This window comes from Pipra filicauda, unplaced genomic scaffold (genome assembly GCF_003945595.2).
Source record: "Pipra filicauda isolate LSUMZ 115617 unplaced genomic scaffold, ASM394559v2 scaffold76_size2844353_pilon, whole genome shotgun sequence".
NCBI lineage: Eukaryota > Metazoa > Chordata > Aves > Passeriformes > Pipridae > Pipra > Pipra filicauda.
Genome location: NW_024104942.1, coordinates 899,871 through 919,692, shown reverse-complemented (window position 1 = coordinate 919,692; position 19,822 = coordinate 899,871). Strand labels below are relative to the sequence as shown.

The 19,822-nt window shown below is 37.7% G+C and overlaps 1 protein-coding gene across 1 annotated transcript in view; it reads right to left on the bottom strand.

Annotated features, from left to right (window-relative positions):
* CDC73 (cell division cycle 73) overlaps window positions 1-19,822 on the bottom strand; it is a 105,919-nt gene that overhangs the window by 73,899 nt on the left and 12,198 nt on the right. The window contains exons 8-9 of the mRNA XM_027713283.2: window positions 7,698-7,796; window positions 6,371-6,449 (exon numbers count right to left, since the gene is read on the bottom strand). Of these exons, the coding sequence (XP_027569084.1) occupies window positions 6,371-6,449; window positions 7,698-7,796 (178 nt within the window). The remainder of the gene's footprint in view (window positions 1-6,370; window positions 6,450-7,697; window positions 7,797-19,822) is intronic.

The following is a 19,822-nucleotide window of genomic DNA, read 5'->3' as shown; positions in this document are numbered from 1 at the left end:
CTTCATTTCCACTTCAAAAATTGCTAAAGGTGTTAGCTAGGTTAATGTTGTAAAAGATATTCAAGAACCAGGTTAGAAAGCAAAGAGGCACTTCTTCCAGAGCATTCTCCAAGGACAGTGGTTGACCCTGATGCAGCTGCTCAAAGGCAAAGCTGGGATACAAGAGGAACCACAGGCCACAGCAGAGAGGAGCAGAATAGAGAGCGACCTGGAGCACCAGGGGATGTGACCCAGCATACATCAGCATAAATGATCCACCATAACCTCTGACTAAGAACACAAAAGCAATACTTCTCCTCCTCTCCCTCCCAAACCAGCTCCAACCTGTGCTGCTGAGTCATGCACCAGCACTGAGATGAAATGTTCGTGCTTGGCCAAGAATTAGCTTATAACTCCAGCTTCAAAATCCCAGCTTCACTGGTGGTAGTAGAAGCAGCAGTTAAAATGATAAGCCATCTATTAAGAAAAGGGTATTTAAGAAGAAAAGAGCCTTTTAAATAAAAGTAGTGTGATGGCAAGACTTTGGACCCTTATTTTTAAACTTGGAATTAGATGCAGAACAACTGTTAAAAAACTCACTTGAGAGTCTTCAATACATTGGAATTTTTCAATAAAATTGCTACAAAGTTCACATACACATTTCCCTTAGGTGAAAAGCAGGCCCTAATAAAGACTTTAACTGCAGGTCTAACACTAAGGAGAAAAGAACGCAAGCAAAGCCCAACAATAATTTCATCATGAAAATCACTGTACTGCAACTTCATCACTCTACTGCAACTTTTTCAGTTTGCCAAATATAATCGGTTTTAGAAACATGCATTGTTAAAAACACCAACATCAACAGATGCCTTAAAAACTACATTGAGAGACTAAACATAATAACTAGTACTGAATAAACAACCCTAATGCTTCAAAAACATTAACTATCACTAGGGTTTTCTTTTCTTCTCCAGTCATTGCATGTATTATGGTCACAGTCCCACAGTTCAATGACCCAAAGACTGGTAAAAGAACCACACACATTTCTAGTGTGGTTCCTCACTAGTTACCTTTCTAGCATCACCATGTATCAATCTGAGTGACTCTTCTAATTTAAAATAATTAGACCTGGAAATGAAGATATGTACCCTAATGTATCAGCTTTTTGGAGTGATTATATTCTCCATCACCATTTGGGCACATGTTCCATTTCCTTCCATATAAGCATTAATGGTCTGAGTGTCTTCTATTTGCTTAAAGCTCACTGCTCTACATCCATCCAGGTCACTCTGCACTTGGATTCTGCACCTGCTGCAGCCCTAGTCATCCAATCCAGGCATAAACTTGAGCTCTGATGCATTACCAAAACAATAATAGCTTTAAAAAGACACATTAACCTGAATTTCTGGAAGGAAGTCAAGGCAAACAGAAACAGAACAAAGCAGCATGTCTCTTAAAACACTGGAGAGCTCAAGTTAAAGACTTGGTTTGAATTGCGGATGAATAAGATTGAATAACCACTTCTTTTTTCAGCTGTATACTCTTCAAACCCCAGATAGCAACAGCTCTGCAGACTGCCTGGAAATGATTCACTACCCCACTTCACAGCCCCGGTAATTTAATCCTTGACACCAAATTTAATTCTGCGTAAGAGTTTACCGAGCACTCCTTTACAGAACTGTATCCTAACAAGTAAAAGTTTCACATCTGAATTTCCAAGCTACATTAATTACTTTATGAATTCTCTGTACAGTTCATATATAACACCTCTGTAATAATCTTACAAGTAATTAACACCAACATCTTACATTTCTCACAGTACTGTTAAAAGCAATTACAGTATGAATCCACGAGTGTTTTCCAGCACCGAATGTACAGGACTGGAAGTTATCAAACTACTTGGTCACACCAAGCCAGAAAATAGAGATAGACCACAATCTTTTTCCAAATGGGAATCTCTTGCACATATTCTCTGCTAGGAAGGAAAAAGCAGAATTCTATAATCTTAAAAGAGAATGCAATAAATAAAAGTCTGACAAGGCAGTCAAGCTTTAGAACTCTGTCTCTCCTGTTACCAGTTCTGTTCTCCTTGGGTAAATGGAAATCACATAATTTAAAAGAAAATAACTTATAATGAGAAATACTTTATAAAGAAACTTTCTTAACAATGCACAGGAAAGAGAAAGAAAATGTTACAGTCCAGAGTCACTGTAAATTTAATAACTTGACAATCCTCTGTTGCCTCGGCCTAACACTTAGGACTGATTGAAAGCCAGGCAAACTTCTGAAAATGACAACTATGTCTGAAAATCCAACAGTGACAAGAATAATTCAAACATAAAATGACAATAGCAGGAAGTCAACAGCAGCTTTCCTGAAGGAAACACTTGGATGCGGTCAACAATATTCTTTTCACCATTATGGACTGGAATCACACGGCTGCACAGCCAGACTCTCACATTTACACTAAATAGGACTGAATGTTGGTGGAGGTTTTTGTGGTTTCGGATTTTTTTGTTTGTTTGTTTTGAAGAGGTAGTAACAATTGGCTTCTGCTGTCTTGAAACCTTGAGAACAGCAGTATCAGGCAAACAAGAAGAACGCTCCTGGAACACAACTTAAAGGTCTAAACTTGGAGAAGCACAGAGAAACTTGACTTTGCACCTATACTGAGAGATGCACTCAATGGGTCACAAAAATGTTAAACCTTCAGAATTAGCATCTGTTGCACACTTTGAAATTACAGGACAAACAAGCACGGGAAAAGGATCATCTCAGGTAGAGCCACCAAAAAAAGTGGGGGAAAAACAAGGTCTAACATCCAAAACAGTTTAGTACCTACAACACCCTATAGAACAATCACATCAGCTCAAGGTTTCTGTGTACCCCTAGTGAGCTGCAAGCTGTATACATCAATAAACATGTATTTAAATATCCAACATTGAGGCATAAGGAGAGGACACGAGATACCTTCCTAAGCATCAAATGACATTTGGGCACAGGATTTTTGAATCCTGAAAAATCATTTAAAAATTAGGTTGCTCAAGATGGTATGACAGACTGTACTTGGAACAAGATGGTCTGTTGCATGAATAAGATACCACTAGCAAAGACACACATTAATAAATGACATTATTAAAGTGTAAAAAAAAAGCTCAAGGGAGTAATGTGAAGGAAATGAATAAAACTACAAAGGTAAAAGCAGAGAAGTTTTAGCACAGGACGGAGCTCTGCATTGCTGAAGAGAAGATACCACCTCTGACTGCCATCGTGAAAGGAGCAAAACCAACAGGAAGGAAACAGCAGTCAAGGACAGTAATTGCAAGGAGTTCATCTCCTCACCTCAAAACCACTTGAGCAGTTGGGCATGATGGATGCACTGCCAAGTAACATGTTCTTCCACTGTGGAAGTATCTAGGACACACAAGTCCTACTTCAAATGACATTCTAACACATTTCCTGTGGCGCATCACAGAGCTTGAGGAATGTCAAAGCAAAGATTTCTCTGTCCTGCCGAATCAAAGCTGCAGTAACAAGACACCCATTTGAGAGGGGACTAACAACTCCTGACTCAGGGCTGCCTAAGCAGTTCCACTGACTGCACGTGGAACTGATTGTGTGCTCTTCAAGAACAGCACAATTACCTCCCTCCTCACATTTACTATTAAAGCAATCTAAACCATTCTGGCAGCAAAGCCTGTCCCATCTGGCATGAAAATTTTAAGTAAGTCAACGAGAGAGGCATCCTGAGACACCACATCAGAAATAATGATCCATCACAAGAAGCAGAGAAATTTGGCTGCAACTCAGCAGTTTACTTAATACATGTTAAAATTTCTAAATTTACTCTCTTAGCTCTACAAGCTTTGAATTGCTTATGCTAAGAACAAGACTGATAATGGAAAAGTTCTGTATGAAACCAAGCACATAGTCAAAGAAAAAGCAGTTCACCTCTTTGCTGCCTAAACTAAATCCTCATGAATACTGTAGATAGACAATAAGCCACAATCCTGATGCAACCAGGAGAGGAGTCCTGTGAATCCTTTCTATGGTTTCAATACCTCTGAGGAAAGAGCAAACAGGTAAGACACAAAGACAGAAGCTTAGAGACATTTTCTCTTTTGGCTTTGTTTCAGTTTTTAGCCAAAACCACCACTATGCCCATTGTTACATGCATCATACAATCCTGCCTTCCAAAATTCCTAGCCAACCACATGTACAGTCATAGAGGGCAAGACGTGGAAACCCTCCAGAAGGACAGAAATCCGTCAGGTTCGACTTCATCTTAGGTGTTACCCATCATTACTAACAAATGTGGATACAATGACATAAAGACTGCAAGTTATTACACCTTCAACTTAAATAATCACCTTTCTTTTCCTTCAGACTTCTTTCCCAAAAGCCCCAGTACTTCAACCTTTCCATAAACATGTGTAATTCCAAGTTCTTACTAGAGTTACTGTAAAAAAAAATAGTGTTTAAGAAACAAAAAATGCCTTACTTTATTTTTATTGATCACTATTTCTGGTTGTAATCTCCTTTCTGCACTGAAAACTTGGGAGCCACAACTTCATTTTGAGGGGAATTAAATTAAAAATCCCGTAAGGAACAAATTCATCATGCAAGTGATGTGCATCGTTCAGTTTTAAGTAAATGACAGTACTCTGCTGAACAGCATAAGAAAACATTAATGCCTAATTATGGCTTTTGAAAACCACCTGCACTCTGAGTTCCAGTTAGACTAAAATTTTAAAGTTACAGTTCTACAAGAGAATACCCTAGAAGTAAGTCAGATCTTTGCTGTTTCTAAAGTTAAGTTGTAGCTGAGGAAGATACCTCCAATATCTCTAGGTCCTTTCCTAAGAAATCCAGATGTTAATCACTAATTCTACATAAACTTCCATAAATGATGTATCAATACCTTCCCTAAGTTAATCTCATGATTGAAAGACATTCTTTCCACCACCCACTTGTATTGCCAGTGCTAGGCTACACTAGCTAACTTGGTATTACTCTACTGCTATTTTTAAACTACAGATTTCTTTAAATACACCTAGAAAACTGAAATACAAAATTAACTCCATATGTGACTAAACCAAATACAACAAACTAGGAAGTTGAGGCACATAAACCTGTCCTAGAATGAAGAGCATGATAATGACAATTACCCAGGTAGAATATGACCATTTCAGGCCTTTCATAACCACATCACAAAAGAACCTTTCAAATGGAACAAGACCCTTTCAACTGACCTGAACTGCAGTCCAGTCAAGTCAACTCCAGCACTGACAGAATCCCCACCACCACATTCTCAGAATCACATAACATTGAAATGGATTTTTCAACATGATTAATTACAGACAGAAACATTTTTTCCTCTGTCAATCATCTAATGTCTTCTTTGATTTCTGCTCAGAAATTTCTACTCTAAACTCATACCAGTGAGCTGCTTGACAAACTCTTCTGGGTTCTTCTTTCCTGCCGTACAAAACCTGTTATTTTCTGTTCCCTCCTGAACTGCACACATGCAGTAAAAGCAAAAAATACACCCACCTGTTTAGTACAGATGTTGTCTGCATGGGTTGTTTACTAGAACCATGTAATTTGTCATCTAGGACACAGACCATTCCTTTATCCAAGCTTCTTATTGTAAAAGAGTCCACAATGTTGGTACATTTGAACTGTTACACTTGCACATTAATTTCTTTCTCTACCTTTTATTTCATACTGTCCAGTTTAGATATATACTATTTTTAACTCTTCATAGGAAATGTTAGTAAAAGGGAAACTACTTGGCAAATACATGAGCTTTGAAGACTTAAATTATTAACAGAAGCAAACTGAATAAATACTAGTAAAATTATTCATGGAAGGGTTGGTTTGGTTTTATATTTTTTTGTTCCTTTCTTCCCCAAATTCCCTTGGTTTTCGTTATAACAATTAACTCCTCATGGAAGTTAGTTTAGATTATTTTTCAATGCTGAAAAAGCTAGCAAACATACTGCTTTGGCTTTTTTTCTCCATCCTGCCATGCAATTGTCAATGAGCAGTAAGTACAATCACTGCACTGAAATATAAGTACACCAAGGCCAACAGGGCCAAGGACTTCAAGAGGATATAACAGAATATATGACCAAGTTTTCCATAATAGTTTCATACACAAAAAACCATCCCCATAAACATAGATGTATTCACATGTAGAAATAATTTCTAATAAACAATACTTATAGACTTCATTACTTGAAAAAAACTACCTTTAGGCCTAGTTAGAGCTGGTTTGTGTCTTTTCTGAGGTTTGCGAAGCAGAGAAAATCCCCTAATCTGAACTTCATGACTTGTCATTTTTGGTTCTCTTTTTTTTTTCCTGAAAGAAGCATTGCAATCAACTTACCCTCTTTGCCTTTAAATCTTTCCTGATCATATCTGTTGTAGGCAGCCGGAATAGGTTGCTTATTTCGTAAAGTGGGATCCTAAAATAGATTAAATAAGATTTGTAAAACACACTAAAAGCTATTTGATGGTTTGTGAACTTCATAAAGTACTACTTAGAACTACTCGATTGTATAAAATCAGTTCACTTTTGTAGGTGTTTCAATGCATTTGAAAACTTCTGATGTTTCCCTTCAGCGTCCACTTACAATCTTACAGAAACAGAGTTCAGAAGCACGAACTGAATGCAATGAGAACAACCTGAAGCAAAACTAAAGTAGCAGTAACCAACTACATTAGTTAAAATCTGTAAGTTTAATGAAATCACTCAGTTTTTGTTATACTTAAAAAATTAGCGGGGGGGGGGGTGGGGAATCAACCAACAATTCACGATTAAGGCTTCAGCCACACAAAATTTTCCATTTCAGCTTGATTAAGCTAAAATTTTGCTAGATAAAATAAATAAAAACAAATTTTGAGGAAAAAAGGCATTCTGTGGAAAAAAGTTTTAAAAAGCGCCAATCTGGAGGCACACTCAATAGCAATTCAGTCTTTTTTGTGGACAGCTTAGTTACATATTCACAACTATTCTGAATGGGACATTTGAATAATGCCATGCACAACTTAAGAAATTCAACACAAAGCAAATATTTAAATGTTGGAATTTAGTTCTTTGTTAAATGCAGTAGCAGCAAAACCAAAACCAAATATGATTAAACAGCTTTTCGAACAGACAGCCACTGAGTTCAAGAATATATTAGGTTTAACAGAACACAATAGTAAACACCACAATACTAAACAAATCCTGTCTAATACCTAGATAGACTTAAACAACAAAGCTCTAAGTCTGTCCTCCTGATTTATTACAGGCAAAAGAAAGCTGGTTTGAGCTGTTCCCACTCATGAGTCATGCTCCAGATTCTTAAACATTTGCTACCCTATCTGTCAGAAAAGCAGCAAAACATTTCGTTTGAAATGGCAGTGCTCTCATCTAATACATTTTTTGCACATCATGCAGGATGTCACTAGTGTTTGATAGCTGCAGAAGCTGGCACTAGCACTGTAGTCTCTCAGTAACAAGAGCATATTGAAGAAATTAAACTCATAGATTCAACTCTTCAAATACCAATAAATGCAACTTAAATCAAAGAATAACTATGAAGTCATGCTTGAAAAATGCGCATTCACTGGAAATAAACCCAAACAAATTGCCTATCTAGTAATGAGAAGACACTGTCCTCTCACTTTTGGTGTCACAGCCCCCACGTTCATCAAAGCACTGCTCTTACCGTTGGTGCTGTGTTGGGTGCAGGTCTTTGCTCAGGTGCTCGGCCTTCTTCTCTGGCTTTAACTGATTGAAGAATCGCAAAAATATTCTTGGCAAAGTTCTGAAAAACACGTCAGATACCCGTGAACCTTCCTGACCATCCACATTTCACAGAATAGCAACACCAGTAGAACACACCATTATGTTTCACGAAAAAAAACAAAACCAGTCCACCAATTTTCTAAATAGATGTTTTCTGATTAGTCCTGTGTGAGAGGATCCAAGCATTAACACAGTTTTAAGGCATCATTGCTACCCCCTATTCTTTAAGGCCCAAACCTGCTAAATCTAACCACCCTTATTACACCACAAGGTAAACCAAATTCTTCACAAAGCACTTGATATCTCCTTCTCCCCTCTTCCCTACTGTGCCCTTACACTCCCTTTGGAAATCTTCATGCTGAAGTAAGAAGGAAGAATGTTCACTCAAGATTTTCAGGACAAGTCTCATCTCTGAAGCCCAGGTATGAATCCACTAATGAGAGCCTTGGCCTCCCGACAGAGTGCCTTGGGCACAGCCCGTCCCTCGGACTGACCCTGCGTCACAAGAAGGTTTCCTCCACCCAAGGACACACAGCTACTCTCAGGGAAGACTCCTTAGGACCCTGGGGAGGCCCTCCCTGGTCCTGCATGGAGCAACTGAGGCAAGACAGCCACCTCCTGCACTTCCAGCAAGGCTCCTGAGCAGAGCAGAACATGCTTCAACTGGTTGTTAATGGTTCACAGGCATGACCCCATCACATTGGGGTGCAGTTCTTTTAACATTCATCTTGAATTATGACTTCACTCCAATTGGCACCAAGTAGTTTAAGCAGTAGAGCTTTTCATGTTAAACTGCAAGAAGCAAGTACAGAAACCACATTCCCAAGTCCTTGATTCAAGGTAATTCCAACACCTTCACGCAGTTTTGTCAGATAATCAAGTCACTGAGGCACAAATGAACAAAAGATAACAATCAAGGTTTTTAAAACATATTCCTCTTGATAATGTTAGTAGAGCTGCTTTATTCTACACAAAAATGCAAATGCTAATTTAACTTTTGAAAGGTATATGCTTTTATTACCACTCAATAGGCATTTTAAGCTATAGGGTTAGGTGTACACAATGTCTGTCACTAATGTCAATTTTCAGTCATGGTTCATCAGTAAAAGAAACCTTTTATCAATTAAGGAAAACAGTTTTTATTTTTTCTTTTTTTACTTGTGAATTACAAGATAAAGTATTCATAAATGTTTACACTCTTCCAGAGCACTGTATACTAACAATGAAGTGGTGTTAATACCACCAGCCTTATGAAACAAACACAGGAATTACAAAACAAAGACTTGTGGGGCGAATTTCATAGAAATCATTTAGAGAGAGTTGTACTGCAAAGCTTCTCTAAGCCTGTTCACTTGACCTCAGTCAGCATGTTGTCAATCCACTCCAAGCCAGCAAGGCAGGAACTGGAAGACCACCAGAAGCGACTTATAAAGGCAAAGCCATTCCCTGAGCAAACCCAGCTCTTTTGACAAAGTCTGAAAGAACTCACACAAAACTGTATTTGAAGTTTTTTTCAGTCTGAAAAATCCTGGGAAAAAAAACCAACTTTGAAGAGCTGCGAGCCATGCACGTATCAATGATACAAAGATACTCAAAATCAGCTCCATTCTTCAGAAAATAAGTCTAAACTACACGCTTCTACTGGAAATTCAGAGATTTATCCCCGAGTGTGGACTGAGCAGCATATCCATCACAATTCTTGTCATTGCTGTGCTTAATCCCATACTGTCCCTAGGAAAAAATGAGCTACTCCATCTTCTCAAATGCACAAGGAGGAACTAATTAACAAGAGAAGGAATTTTCTAAGAGTGATTGTCAACCCAAAAGCCAAACTTCTTCCAGTCACAAGGGAGCTACAACCAGCTTTCACATCCGTATTTCATTCATAAAACCTACAGTTAACATAGTCTAAAAGTGAGTTTAAATTTCAAATTCTGAATTTTTCAAAAGGCCTTTCAGCATCTGGGATTTTAATATTCTGAAATGGCACGTCCTGGACCAAATTTTAAATTATTTCAGGTAAAAAACCCCCAGGATTTTCTCTCATCTGCTGAAAACAAGTCACTAATAAGCATGGAATTAGAAAAGGTTCCTGCTGATGTCTTTTTTTCCACAGCATGAAAATGCAAGTCCCCCAAGGCCACAACTAATGTCTGTTTGGAAGGGGAAAAAAACAGCAGTGTTTTAACAAGCACTCGAACCAACATCATCTTCTTGCTGTTCACTGGCGTGGTCAGGGATGTGGGATTACATTATTATGACAGAAAAAAGATTGAGCAGGATGTCCACTGCAGGTACCAACTGATTTGCAAAGCCCCACACAGCTGCAAGACTGCTAAGTTTTCATTGTTTATACCTTCAGAGATCAGAATATGAACATCCCCCAGCTTCTGCCCTAGATTTAGTTAAACTTAATAATACATTTTCATTACCAAAAACTTCTGATCTGGGGGACAGAGCAGAAAAGAAGGAAAAAAACCCACAAAACCTAAAAAAACCAAAAACCACCCAAATATTTGTTTCTCTGCACTATCTTAAGAAAACCTGAAAATGCTTTAAAAACAATCCTTAACAAAATCACTAGAATGTAAAATGATAATTCCATCAATTCTTATTGTTAGCCAACAAGAGCATTGGTACTGCCATGAAAGCTCTCTGTCAATTCAATATCTACATCTAATAATAATTCCTCACACTGCAGAGGAGATAAAATGTTTAAGCAGCTACCAAATCAGGTCTTTGCTACTGCCTTAAGTCAATCCTTATCATACCAGATTTTCTGTAGAAGGCCCACTCATGCACTAGATGTAAATTAGTAGCCAGATGCCAATCAAGAACAGCAGCTACAGTCAGATAAACAGCCCATCATCTGACAGAAAGGGAGTCACAGGTTCTTTAGGAAAACCTGCAACAGCATGTAAATTCTCAATATTTACTGGCACAGATGCTCTATCCCTTGCCAGCATAGTGACTAACACACACCAAGTCAAGTTACTATCACTGGTGTTAATTTAACAGGCTGTTTGCAGAGAAATACCAGAGCCAGTGAGCTCAGCCTGCTCTGCCAAGGAAGGTTTAATGAAGTCTCATCACTAACTATATTTCTTTTGTAATAAAAATATTTCCATGTAAATATATCAGGGTTTATTCTAAAAAATTGAAATCTTCATTCTGCAACTTATCTTTAATTTCTGTTACTATCCATAACCCCAATGCTTATTTACAAAGACTTCTAGTTACTACAGTCACTACATCATGCTAGCAAAACCAAATAATCTTTTTCTAATAATGATCATCAAGGATAAATATTGATTTCAGCTGCATAGAAAACAATTCTTGGCAAAAAAACTGAAGAAAAGTATATTTCATCTCAATCATCTGAACAAAAATAAAAGTTTTAGATTTAAACTAGAAGTATATACGCTTTTACACAATATGGCTTATAGGGCTCCAAGCTTTCCTACAGCTAAATTGTAACCAATTTTTAATCAGATTTACTTTCTGGTATTTCACTGCAGAGAGAGAGGAGCCATAAAACCTCAAATAAACTCTTATTTGAGTTGACAATAAGGATTTCTTGTTGGGCATGCATCCCAGGAAGATCAAGAGCTCCAGAATGCTATAAACATTGTCCAAATTATAGTAGGGCTAGAGAAGGAAGATTTGAGGCCCTACCACACTTCTCTACACATTTGCTTGATATGCTCAGACATACTGCTAAATCCTTTGCAACCACTGACAGACTGAAAGGCATGATGCTGTACCAGAAAGGCAATATTCCCATCACACATTTTCAGTAATTCCTATGTACTGCATGGCATAAGAAATGGAAACAGTATTCAGATGGTCTCATAAAAGTACAGCAGAAATTTAAAAACTGTTCATAAGGAACACGAAATGATGAACTGTATATTTAGAGGAAAATATTTTGCACATCTAAATTTAAAACACATTTAAATCTGGAGTTTAAATCAAAAAGTAAAAAAATCACTTCAGGCATCACTCTCCTATGCCTCAGAATATACATCTTCAATTTGCAAACTGTTCACCAACACTGAAGTTGATCTTCTCTCCTCCTTGTTCTTCTAATTCAGAGGTAGTGCTAAAGCACTGCATTTTACACTGTGTGCTAGGCTGCCCTCAGAATCAAAGGTTGAACATATGCAAGACTGATATTCAGGGACAGTCCCAAACAACTGCAACCCTGAAAATGTCTTGGTAGAATGTGGGTGTGAACTATTAGTATTCTCTGCACTGTGCTTATTCAGATCATAAAAATTTCCCCCATTTCTGACCCAGCATCTTTCCTCACCTTATACAAGAATCCTTCAGATAACACAGCTGGAAACAGGATCCTGAATTACACAGGAATGCTGAAGGAAGTCTTCCTGTTTGAATGACACACACATGCACCCCTCCCATTGCCCTTATTTGCTTTTCATGTGAAGAACATGTCAAATGTACAAGATGCTCAGCTGCACCAGTAAAATTGTTACTAACTGCTGGTGGAAAAAAATACAAAAAAAAACAAACACTCCCTTTCACAAAAAGTTACTCTGGGCATTTCTTTATGTTCCAGTCAAAAAGTTAACTGAATTATTACGATAGTCTACTGCAGTGAGCTCAAAACACAGAGATTAGCCCTGTATATTTGTGGACTATGTTTTCAGTAAAAAGTTCCAATTCTCACTTGTTCCATGTTATCTTCACTAAATTTTTAGAGCAAGGATATTACATGAAAGACAACTGAAACATTTAATTTGAAATAGCAGAAAGGTTAATTCAGAGGTGTGAAGGAGCAGCAACACTGTAATAGCCTGAAGATACAGCACAGCATAAAATCTACTCCAAACTCCCAATCCCCATCATACATAATCCTAGTTTATTTCTCCTATGAATGCAGTATATGGAAATACTTTTAATAATTGTAGCAGTAGTGCTTAAGGATGGTGAAGTTACTTTACAGATGACCTCAATTTTCTTTCAGAAACATAATGCTTCATTTTACAGATTTTTCTGTCAAATCCGAGGTACCTATATACAAAACAAGATTCACTATTGCTCAATATAAATACAATTTTTATAATCTGGCCCATCTTTCCTTAAGTGATATATTCAAAATGTCTGCACTAGTGCCTAGCAGCAATACACCTGTCAGCCCAGTTTTACTAAGTAAGCTGATGCTGGGTAAAGTGGGGTTTGGGAACTCAAGCCATACCATGACACTTGTGTGTAGCCATTCTAAAACCATCCACCTGTTCCATTTGAAGGCACTAATAAAACACTAATCCCTATTAGCCTGGCACGCCTTTTCTTTTTCAACTGTGCTATTAAATTCACCACTATTGAGAATTTCAGGAACATGGAACAATTCTGCCACCTAGAGTCCATACATAAAGATGATTTTACAATCAAATGATTACTTTTAAAATATCCAAAAATTTTACTCAGACCTTTTAGCTGTCAAAAATGATAAAAATATTATATTAGTCTTGCTATCAAATTGTTTAATTTAAATATCTTTTCCAGTTACAAGATCATATAAAGAATTTACTGCAACTGTGATTACAACTGTAGTACTAATCTCCTCACAGATGACTTCAGTAGTAAAAATGCTCAAAAGGACAAAAATACGAGAACTGACAGTAACTGAAAAAGTGATTTCTCACTACATTTACTTCAAATATGATAGTTACTGTTAAGAGGATCAGGTCTACAAAGAAAATACATCAATTTAAAAAATAAAGTCTGCAAATACTAACTGCAGTTGCAGTATATTCCAGGTGACAAAACAAAATGAAAAAATATGACCACCACAAAGATGAGATTCATATGGGGAAAAATGAAAGGTTCTGCTATTTAATACTTATGCACAGGAATAAAGAAAACCACAGAATAACAACATCCTGGAATAGTTCAGAGCAAGACACTGTATCAGATAAATCTGCAATTGTGGGTTACATCCAAGGTAAATGCCACATACCAGTAAAGTGCTAATCCCTCCAGCCAGCTCATCTATAAACTCCAATCATCCTACTCAGTTCTGGACCTCTCATCACCACACACACAAACATACTCAGAGGTTGGAGGTGGGACAGTGGGGAAATAAAAATCAAGATTATAGAATTTAATACATAAAACTCATAGTCACGATTTATGAAATTAAGGTAGAGCTGAGGTTATTCCCTTCTGTATTAATGCCTTTTTTAATGGATAAGGATATACTGGGCATCAAGTAACTTTTTCCAAAGAAAAGTATAGATTACAACATGGTTGCAATAATTAGAGATATAAAATCTGGAAAACTGTGAAGGGTTAAAAAGCAAAGTTGTTTATTTAATCAAATTGCTTCTTATACAAATAAGATTCCCATGCTTTCAAAACAAAACTTAAGGAAATGTGCTGGATAGTCTAGTCTAAGTTTTTCACGACAGAGAATACAAAAATAAGGATTAAGCCAGGAAAATATTTTATTTTATGCATATAAATATATGCACAAATATAAAAATTGTTTTTATATTTAAAAAAGCTGTAATTCAGAATATTGTCTTAAACTTTTTGTAAATATTAAGCAGGGAAAGTTTAGTTACCCAGATTGTGAGAGAATTGACTTTGTCACTCTGCAGCAGAGAAGCAACAGCAAGAAATAAACCAGACCATTGCTCCAATATTTCAACCTTGACCTAGCAAGTAATATGCACTTAAAGGAACAATCTTACACTAACAAAAAGATGCAATTTCATGATGCAAATGTTATGAAACTAGAGGGACTGAGCTTCACATAGAACTTGGTATGGGATCAGAGTCAACAGTTTTTCCATTATAAACAGATATCTGCATAAGGAGCCCACATCCAATCCTTCTTTGATTTTATACACAGTTAACTCCATTAGAAAAATATTTACCTCAAATTCCAATTTTTCATGGCCAACTTATATGATTCCATTTCGGTGTTTTTCCCTAGAACCTATCCAGGCAGGCAATAATGTTAAAATGCCATACAGGTCACTCTAGACTCCTAGTGCCTTGCAGTGCCTTCACAAGACACAAAGTTCAAGGAAGACAGTAGAGAAAGGTTACAGAAACATTAAAAAGCTGAGAAATCCACCAAACCAGCAGCTGGCCCAGCCCCAGGCAGCTGCTGCTCACAGATATGTAAATGTGTTTGTGCCTGGACACACCTACATGGAGTGTGTGTAGCCCTTGCTCCGGCTTTGCAGCTCAAGAGATGTAGCAAGGTTATGTGGTACAACCTTTAGCCTTCCCACATGTTTGACAGGATGGATTATGTTATTTCTCCTGTACATGGGGTCAGAGTTCACTTAAGCAAAGGTAATTCCAGTAGACTTGCAACTGTAAGAAAATATGACTGAAGAGTGCTAGCCAAAATTTCAAGTTTTAGCAATAGTCTGTAGCACATTCCCGTGTATTGGGTCTGGCTGAGATGGAGTTAATTCTCTCTTTGCAGCCCTTGTAGTGCTGTGCTGTGCACTGATAGCCAGAAAGGTGTTGATAACATTTGATAACACCCCACTGTTTTGGCTACTGCTGAGCACTGCTGGCACAGCACCAAGGCTGTCCCTCCAGCATTTCCTCCTCACCAGCAGGCTGGGGGTGGGCAAGATCTTGGGAGGGCAGACAGCCAGGACAGCTGACCCAAACTGACCCAAGGGATATTCCTTACCATATGACATCTGCTCAGCAATAGGAGCTAAGAGAAAGGGGGAGGAGAGGCAATTCTTATTACCATATTTGCCTTCTGGAGCAACTCCTAGGTGTACTCAAGCCCTGCTTCCCAGGAAGTGGCTAGAGATCACCTGCTGACGGGAAGTAGAGAATAAATCTTTTGTCTTCCTTTGCTTCCACACACAGCCTTTGCTTTTATTAAACTGCCTTTATCTTGACCCACACATTTTTTTCCATTTTATTTTCTCCCAGTCATCCTGCTGAGGAGGGGAGCAGCTTGGGGGGCACCTGTCAGCCATCCAGCCAAGGTCAACCCACCACATTCTACAAAGAAAACGATGAAAGATTTTATTTTTTTTAAAGAACATCTGAAATGCTCAGAGCTCACTATTCATATGAGAACACCAGTTCGTTTCAAAAAGTTATAAATTCACAAGGTCACTATTAGTGCATTTCCAAGATTCCAGCTTTAAGATTTCTCTACACACAAGCAGAGCATGTTTAACCCAGCCCACCCACTTACCATGCTGCTTATCTAAGAGATATTTCTGAGCAATCTATGAGATTAAAAATAAATAACTAAATATAAATCAACTACAGCAGCAGTCACCGACAAAACCACACTCTCCAAATACACCTGTGAATGCTGAAACTCCTGCTCAGTCTACTTTAATTTGTTCCCACAGGGAGAATTCAAGTGCTAAATACATTTACAGTAGAGATGCAATGAAGAGGTTTTTCCTTCAGAAGAGATTGCTGTAGCCTGCTACAGGAGATTATAAAAACCAAAGGATTGTTCAGGAAGGAAAGCCAGAGGAAGGATGTGAAAGGAAGGAATCAAGTACAGACACAGGGGCTTTTTTGAGGTGTTCAATGGTTTGTTTTACAAAATGGCCAGATATTTATCTAAAAACATGTCCACAACAGAACTGAAACCTGTGCAGAGCAGTAATGCAAAACTTAACATTCCAAATACTTATGACAGTAAATATTCTACGTATGGATTCAAAACTCTAGCTACCTGAGAAGATATCTAACTTCGTATACAAAGGTTCTCTCAATAACAAAGCTATAAAAGTAATGTTTTGTTAGTGTTTTCCCCTAATATTTGCAGTTTAGAAAGTGTCAACACTAATTCTGACAATATCTCAGTTCAAACTGATTTAACATACATAAAAATATGGTGAACTTAAACTGTTCTCCAGAAGCAAGTGCCATAGTCAATGGCATGACCAAGAACTCATTCATGATTAAGCAACTGAAGTTATTGTGTCTGCTTCATACAAAATCCATCAGTAGAAACACCAGTGAGACACTTGCAACACCTTGTTTAAATATCAATGTTTTCACTTTTTCTCCTTTAAACTTCTCTCCCTACCCCTGTACTGTTCCTCTCCCACAGCAGATACAGCTGTATTGGGTCTGAAGGCAGCAATTCCCTCATTCTGACTTTTGTGTGTGTTTGTGAAGGTTAAGAATGAGAACTGAGCTGCATGAAGAGTGAGGACAAAGAGATGAGATGAATTTTAAGCCCCCGACATTTGTGGCTGTTAAAAGAATGGTAAAGGAAGTCAGAAGCAGCTCTAGCATGAAGTACTTCTATTGCTTTTGAAATCTGACTACATTTTCAGTTGGTTAGACTGTCCACAGACTCACCAAAACAGCAATGTTGTGTTGTAAGCCTTCAGCCAAACCTGAAATTAAATTGCTTTAAACAACATACACTCTCAAATAGTTCTAAAATTAAGCTACGAAGGGAAAAAAATCCTTAGATTAAACAAATGCAAAGTGGCTCTGAAGAATGATTACATAAAAATGTCCTATTATTCATAAAAATCAAGACTAGACTACAGATTTGGGGAAAGCCAACAGATACTTAAAACGGGCAGTGCAGGATGACTCATCCACTAGCAATTAAATCAAACACTGTATTTTCAAAAGAAGGTAGAACTGCATAAGAATCATACAGAAAACTATAGAAAAATACCTCAAAAGATGTTCTAAGTCAACAACATAAAAATAACCAAGGACACAAACTGCACATTCTAGTAATCTTAAAAACAGAAGAGGACAACTGAACTGACATGTCTGATTTTACAAACAATAGGAACCTCACAAAAATCAGTAAAAGCCAGCCAGGGATCAATGCAACATCTGATCAAAAGAGGGTAACCAAGGGGGTCAGACAGATAAAGGAGCTGTGTGATGCATTATAGAAACCCTAAGAGTCAAATAAACTGTGAAGGACAACCACTGAATGACAGTAAATGGGTGACACCCTGTCCCAGATCACGAGCATTAGGGCTGTATTGCCAACATGAACAGGACAGGATAGAGACTTCCTAACAAGAAAACACTAATTAGGAGAGATTCCAATTACTCAGTGTGTTGGATAAGTGTCAAGAAGGGAAGTGATGTAGTGATTAATTTTTTTAGCTATCATAAGTAATGGCTTCTTGGAGCAATGGGCCAAAGTAATCACCAAAAAAAAAAAAAAAATCTCTGATTTAGTCCATAGCACACATTTTAGAGAGGCAGCTGCTGAAGAACATTCTACAACAGCAGTATCAATGAATTCAAATTCGACATTCTTGTAAACAAAAAAAACCCACAGTCAGGCAAAAATCCATCACTATGATTTCAGCAAGGGGAGCTATGTAACAATGAAGACACTATCAATAAAAGCAGCACCTAAAAGGGCAGAATGCAAGTATCATGAGAACTTTTTAAGATGGTAAAAAAGAACATTACATCACTGGAGACTTATTAAGAAATTCTGGAACAGTTCTATAAGGCACACTTTAGAATCAGGAAGTGTGTCCTAAAGCAGAAACAGTAAATACTTGAGATTATTGCCATCTACATAGAATTTGGAGGAGCACATTGCTGAGGAAATCAGTACTTTGGTCAAACACATCAAAACCAGAGGAAACCTGCCAGAAAGCTGATTGGCTCAAGGGATTCTCTTTTTACTGTGTCCTGATCTTCCTAGTGTTTCCCTTTTGCATCTTAAGCTATCTCTGTATCTCAGTTAACTACAGAGGACACTGGGAAAGCTCACACACGAGAGTGTTTCTCTGTGGAAAAGAGAGGTTGAGGAGGTGCTTTGGCCTGAAGCAATTTTTGAAAGAAAACTGACATTTAGGAGTGCTCGGTCTTTGTTACCATTCATGCAGGAATTCCAAAGAAATTCAGATATTGCAAAGGCACACACTGTGTGGTATGTAAACTACTGCTGAAGTCAATTTTGATTTTAAACATTCTAGGAGGATTCAAGAGACTGCAGATAAATCCATACAAAGCAGACAGTGAAAATTTACAATAAAAAGAATTATCAGGCACATTGGCAATTCAAGTATCATACAGAATAGTCAAAACAGCATTTGCAGAGCAGTAGCATGCCTTCCTGATCAAAATTCTTTACATGAACAGGCGAGCAGGGAAGGAATGATCTGCCTGAGACACTGTATCTGAGTTTCTTAACAACTTTTGAGAAGGTTTTGCACAAAGGTTCTTGAAACAGAAGAAAAAGAAAGAAAGCAGAAAAAAATCCCACATAAAAAAACCCCAAACACGCATCAAAAAACCCTCCCAACCCACCTACAAACAAAAACCCTGAGCTGTTCTGAGATAAATCACAGCCCTCAGTAACATGTGATGTTTCCCCATCTACTTACTCTCACTGCTACTTGCTCGAAAATATAAACATTAACATTCGATGATTTCTGTCCAAGCTACCAAGAATGTTCCTGCAATCCTGCACAAACCGAAATAAAAGATTTGCTGTTATGCCTATCATATTCACCAGGCTGCTCAAAGTAACTGCATGCTAGAGTCCAAGAACAAACTCAACCTCTGGTTTCTTGTCTCTCTTCCCCTGGTTATGTTTTGCTTAAAATCACTACCTCATCTCACTATTATTACAAGGATGTTACACTAAAACATTCATCTCTTTCTCTAGTGTCTTGGCAAGTTTCACTTAGAAGACATGTTGAGATAGGAATGCCATGAATGATTCCCAAAAGGAGGAAGAGCTACCCAGATTCCTTCAGTACAGACCTTTCCAATGACTAAAACATCAAGCAGCAAGGTTGCTACAAATCTCACAGACCCAAAAAAGCAACACTAACTCTTTATGTAGCCCACAGGTACCTGCCACATAGCTGGGAATTACCCCCCAGTTCAGGAATGAATAATACACAATAAAACTGAGAGCTTTGTAAAATACTGTTAAAAATCAGACAAATGAAAACTGACACCTCGTTTACCTCTTAACATTATTTTCCTGTGACAGTACTTAAAAGAAGTAGCAAAGGCAAATGATTCAATTTGACAATAACCTCAGGAGGACAGACATTT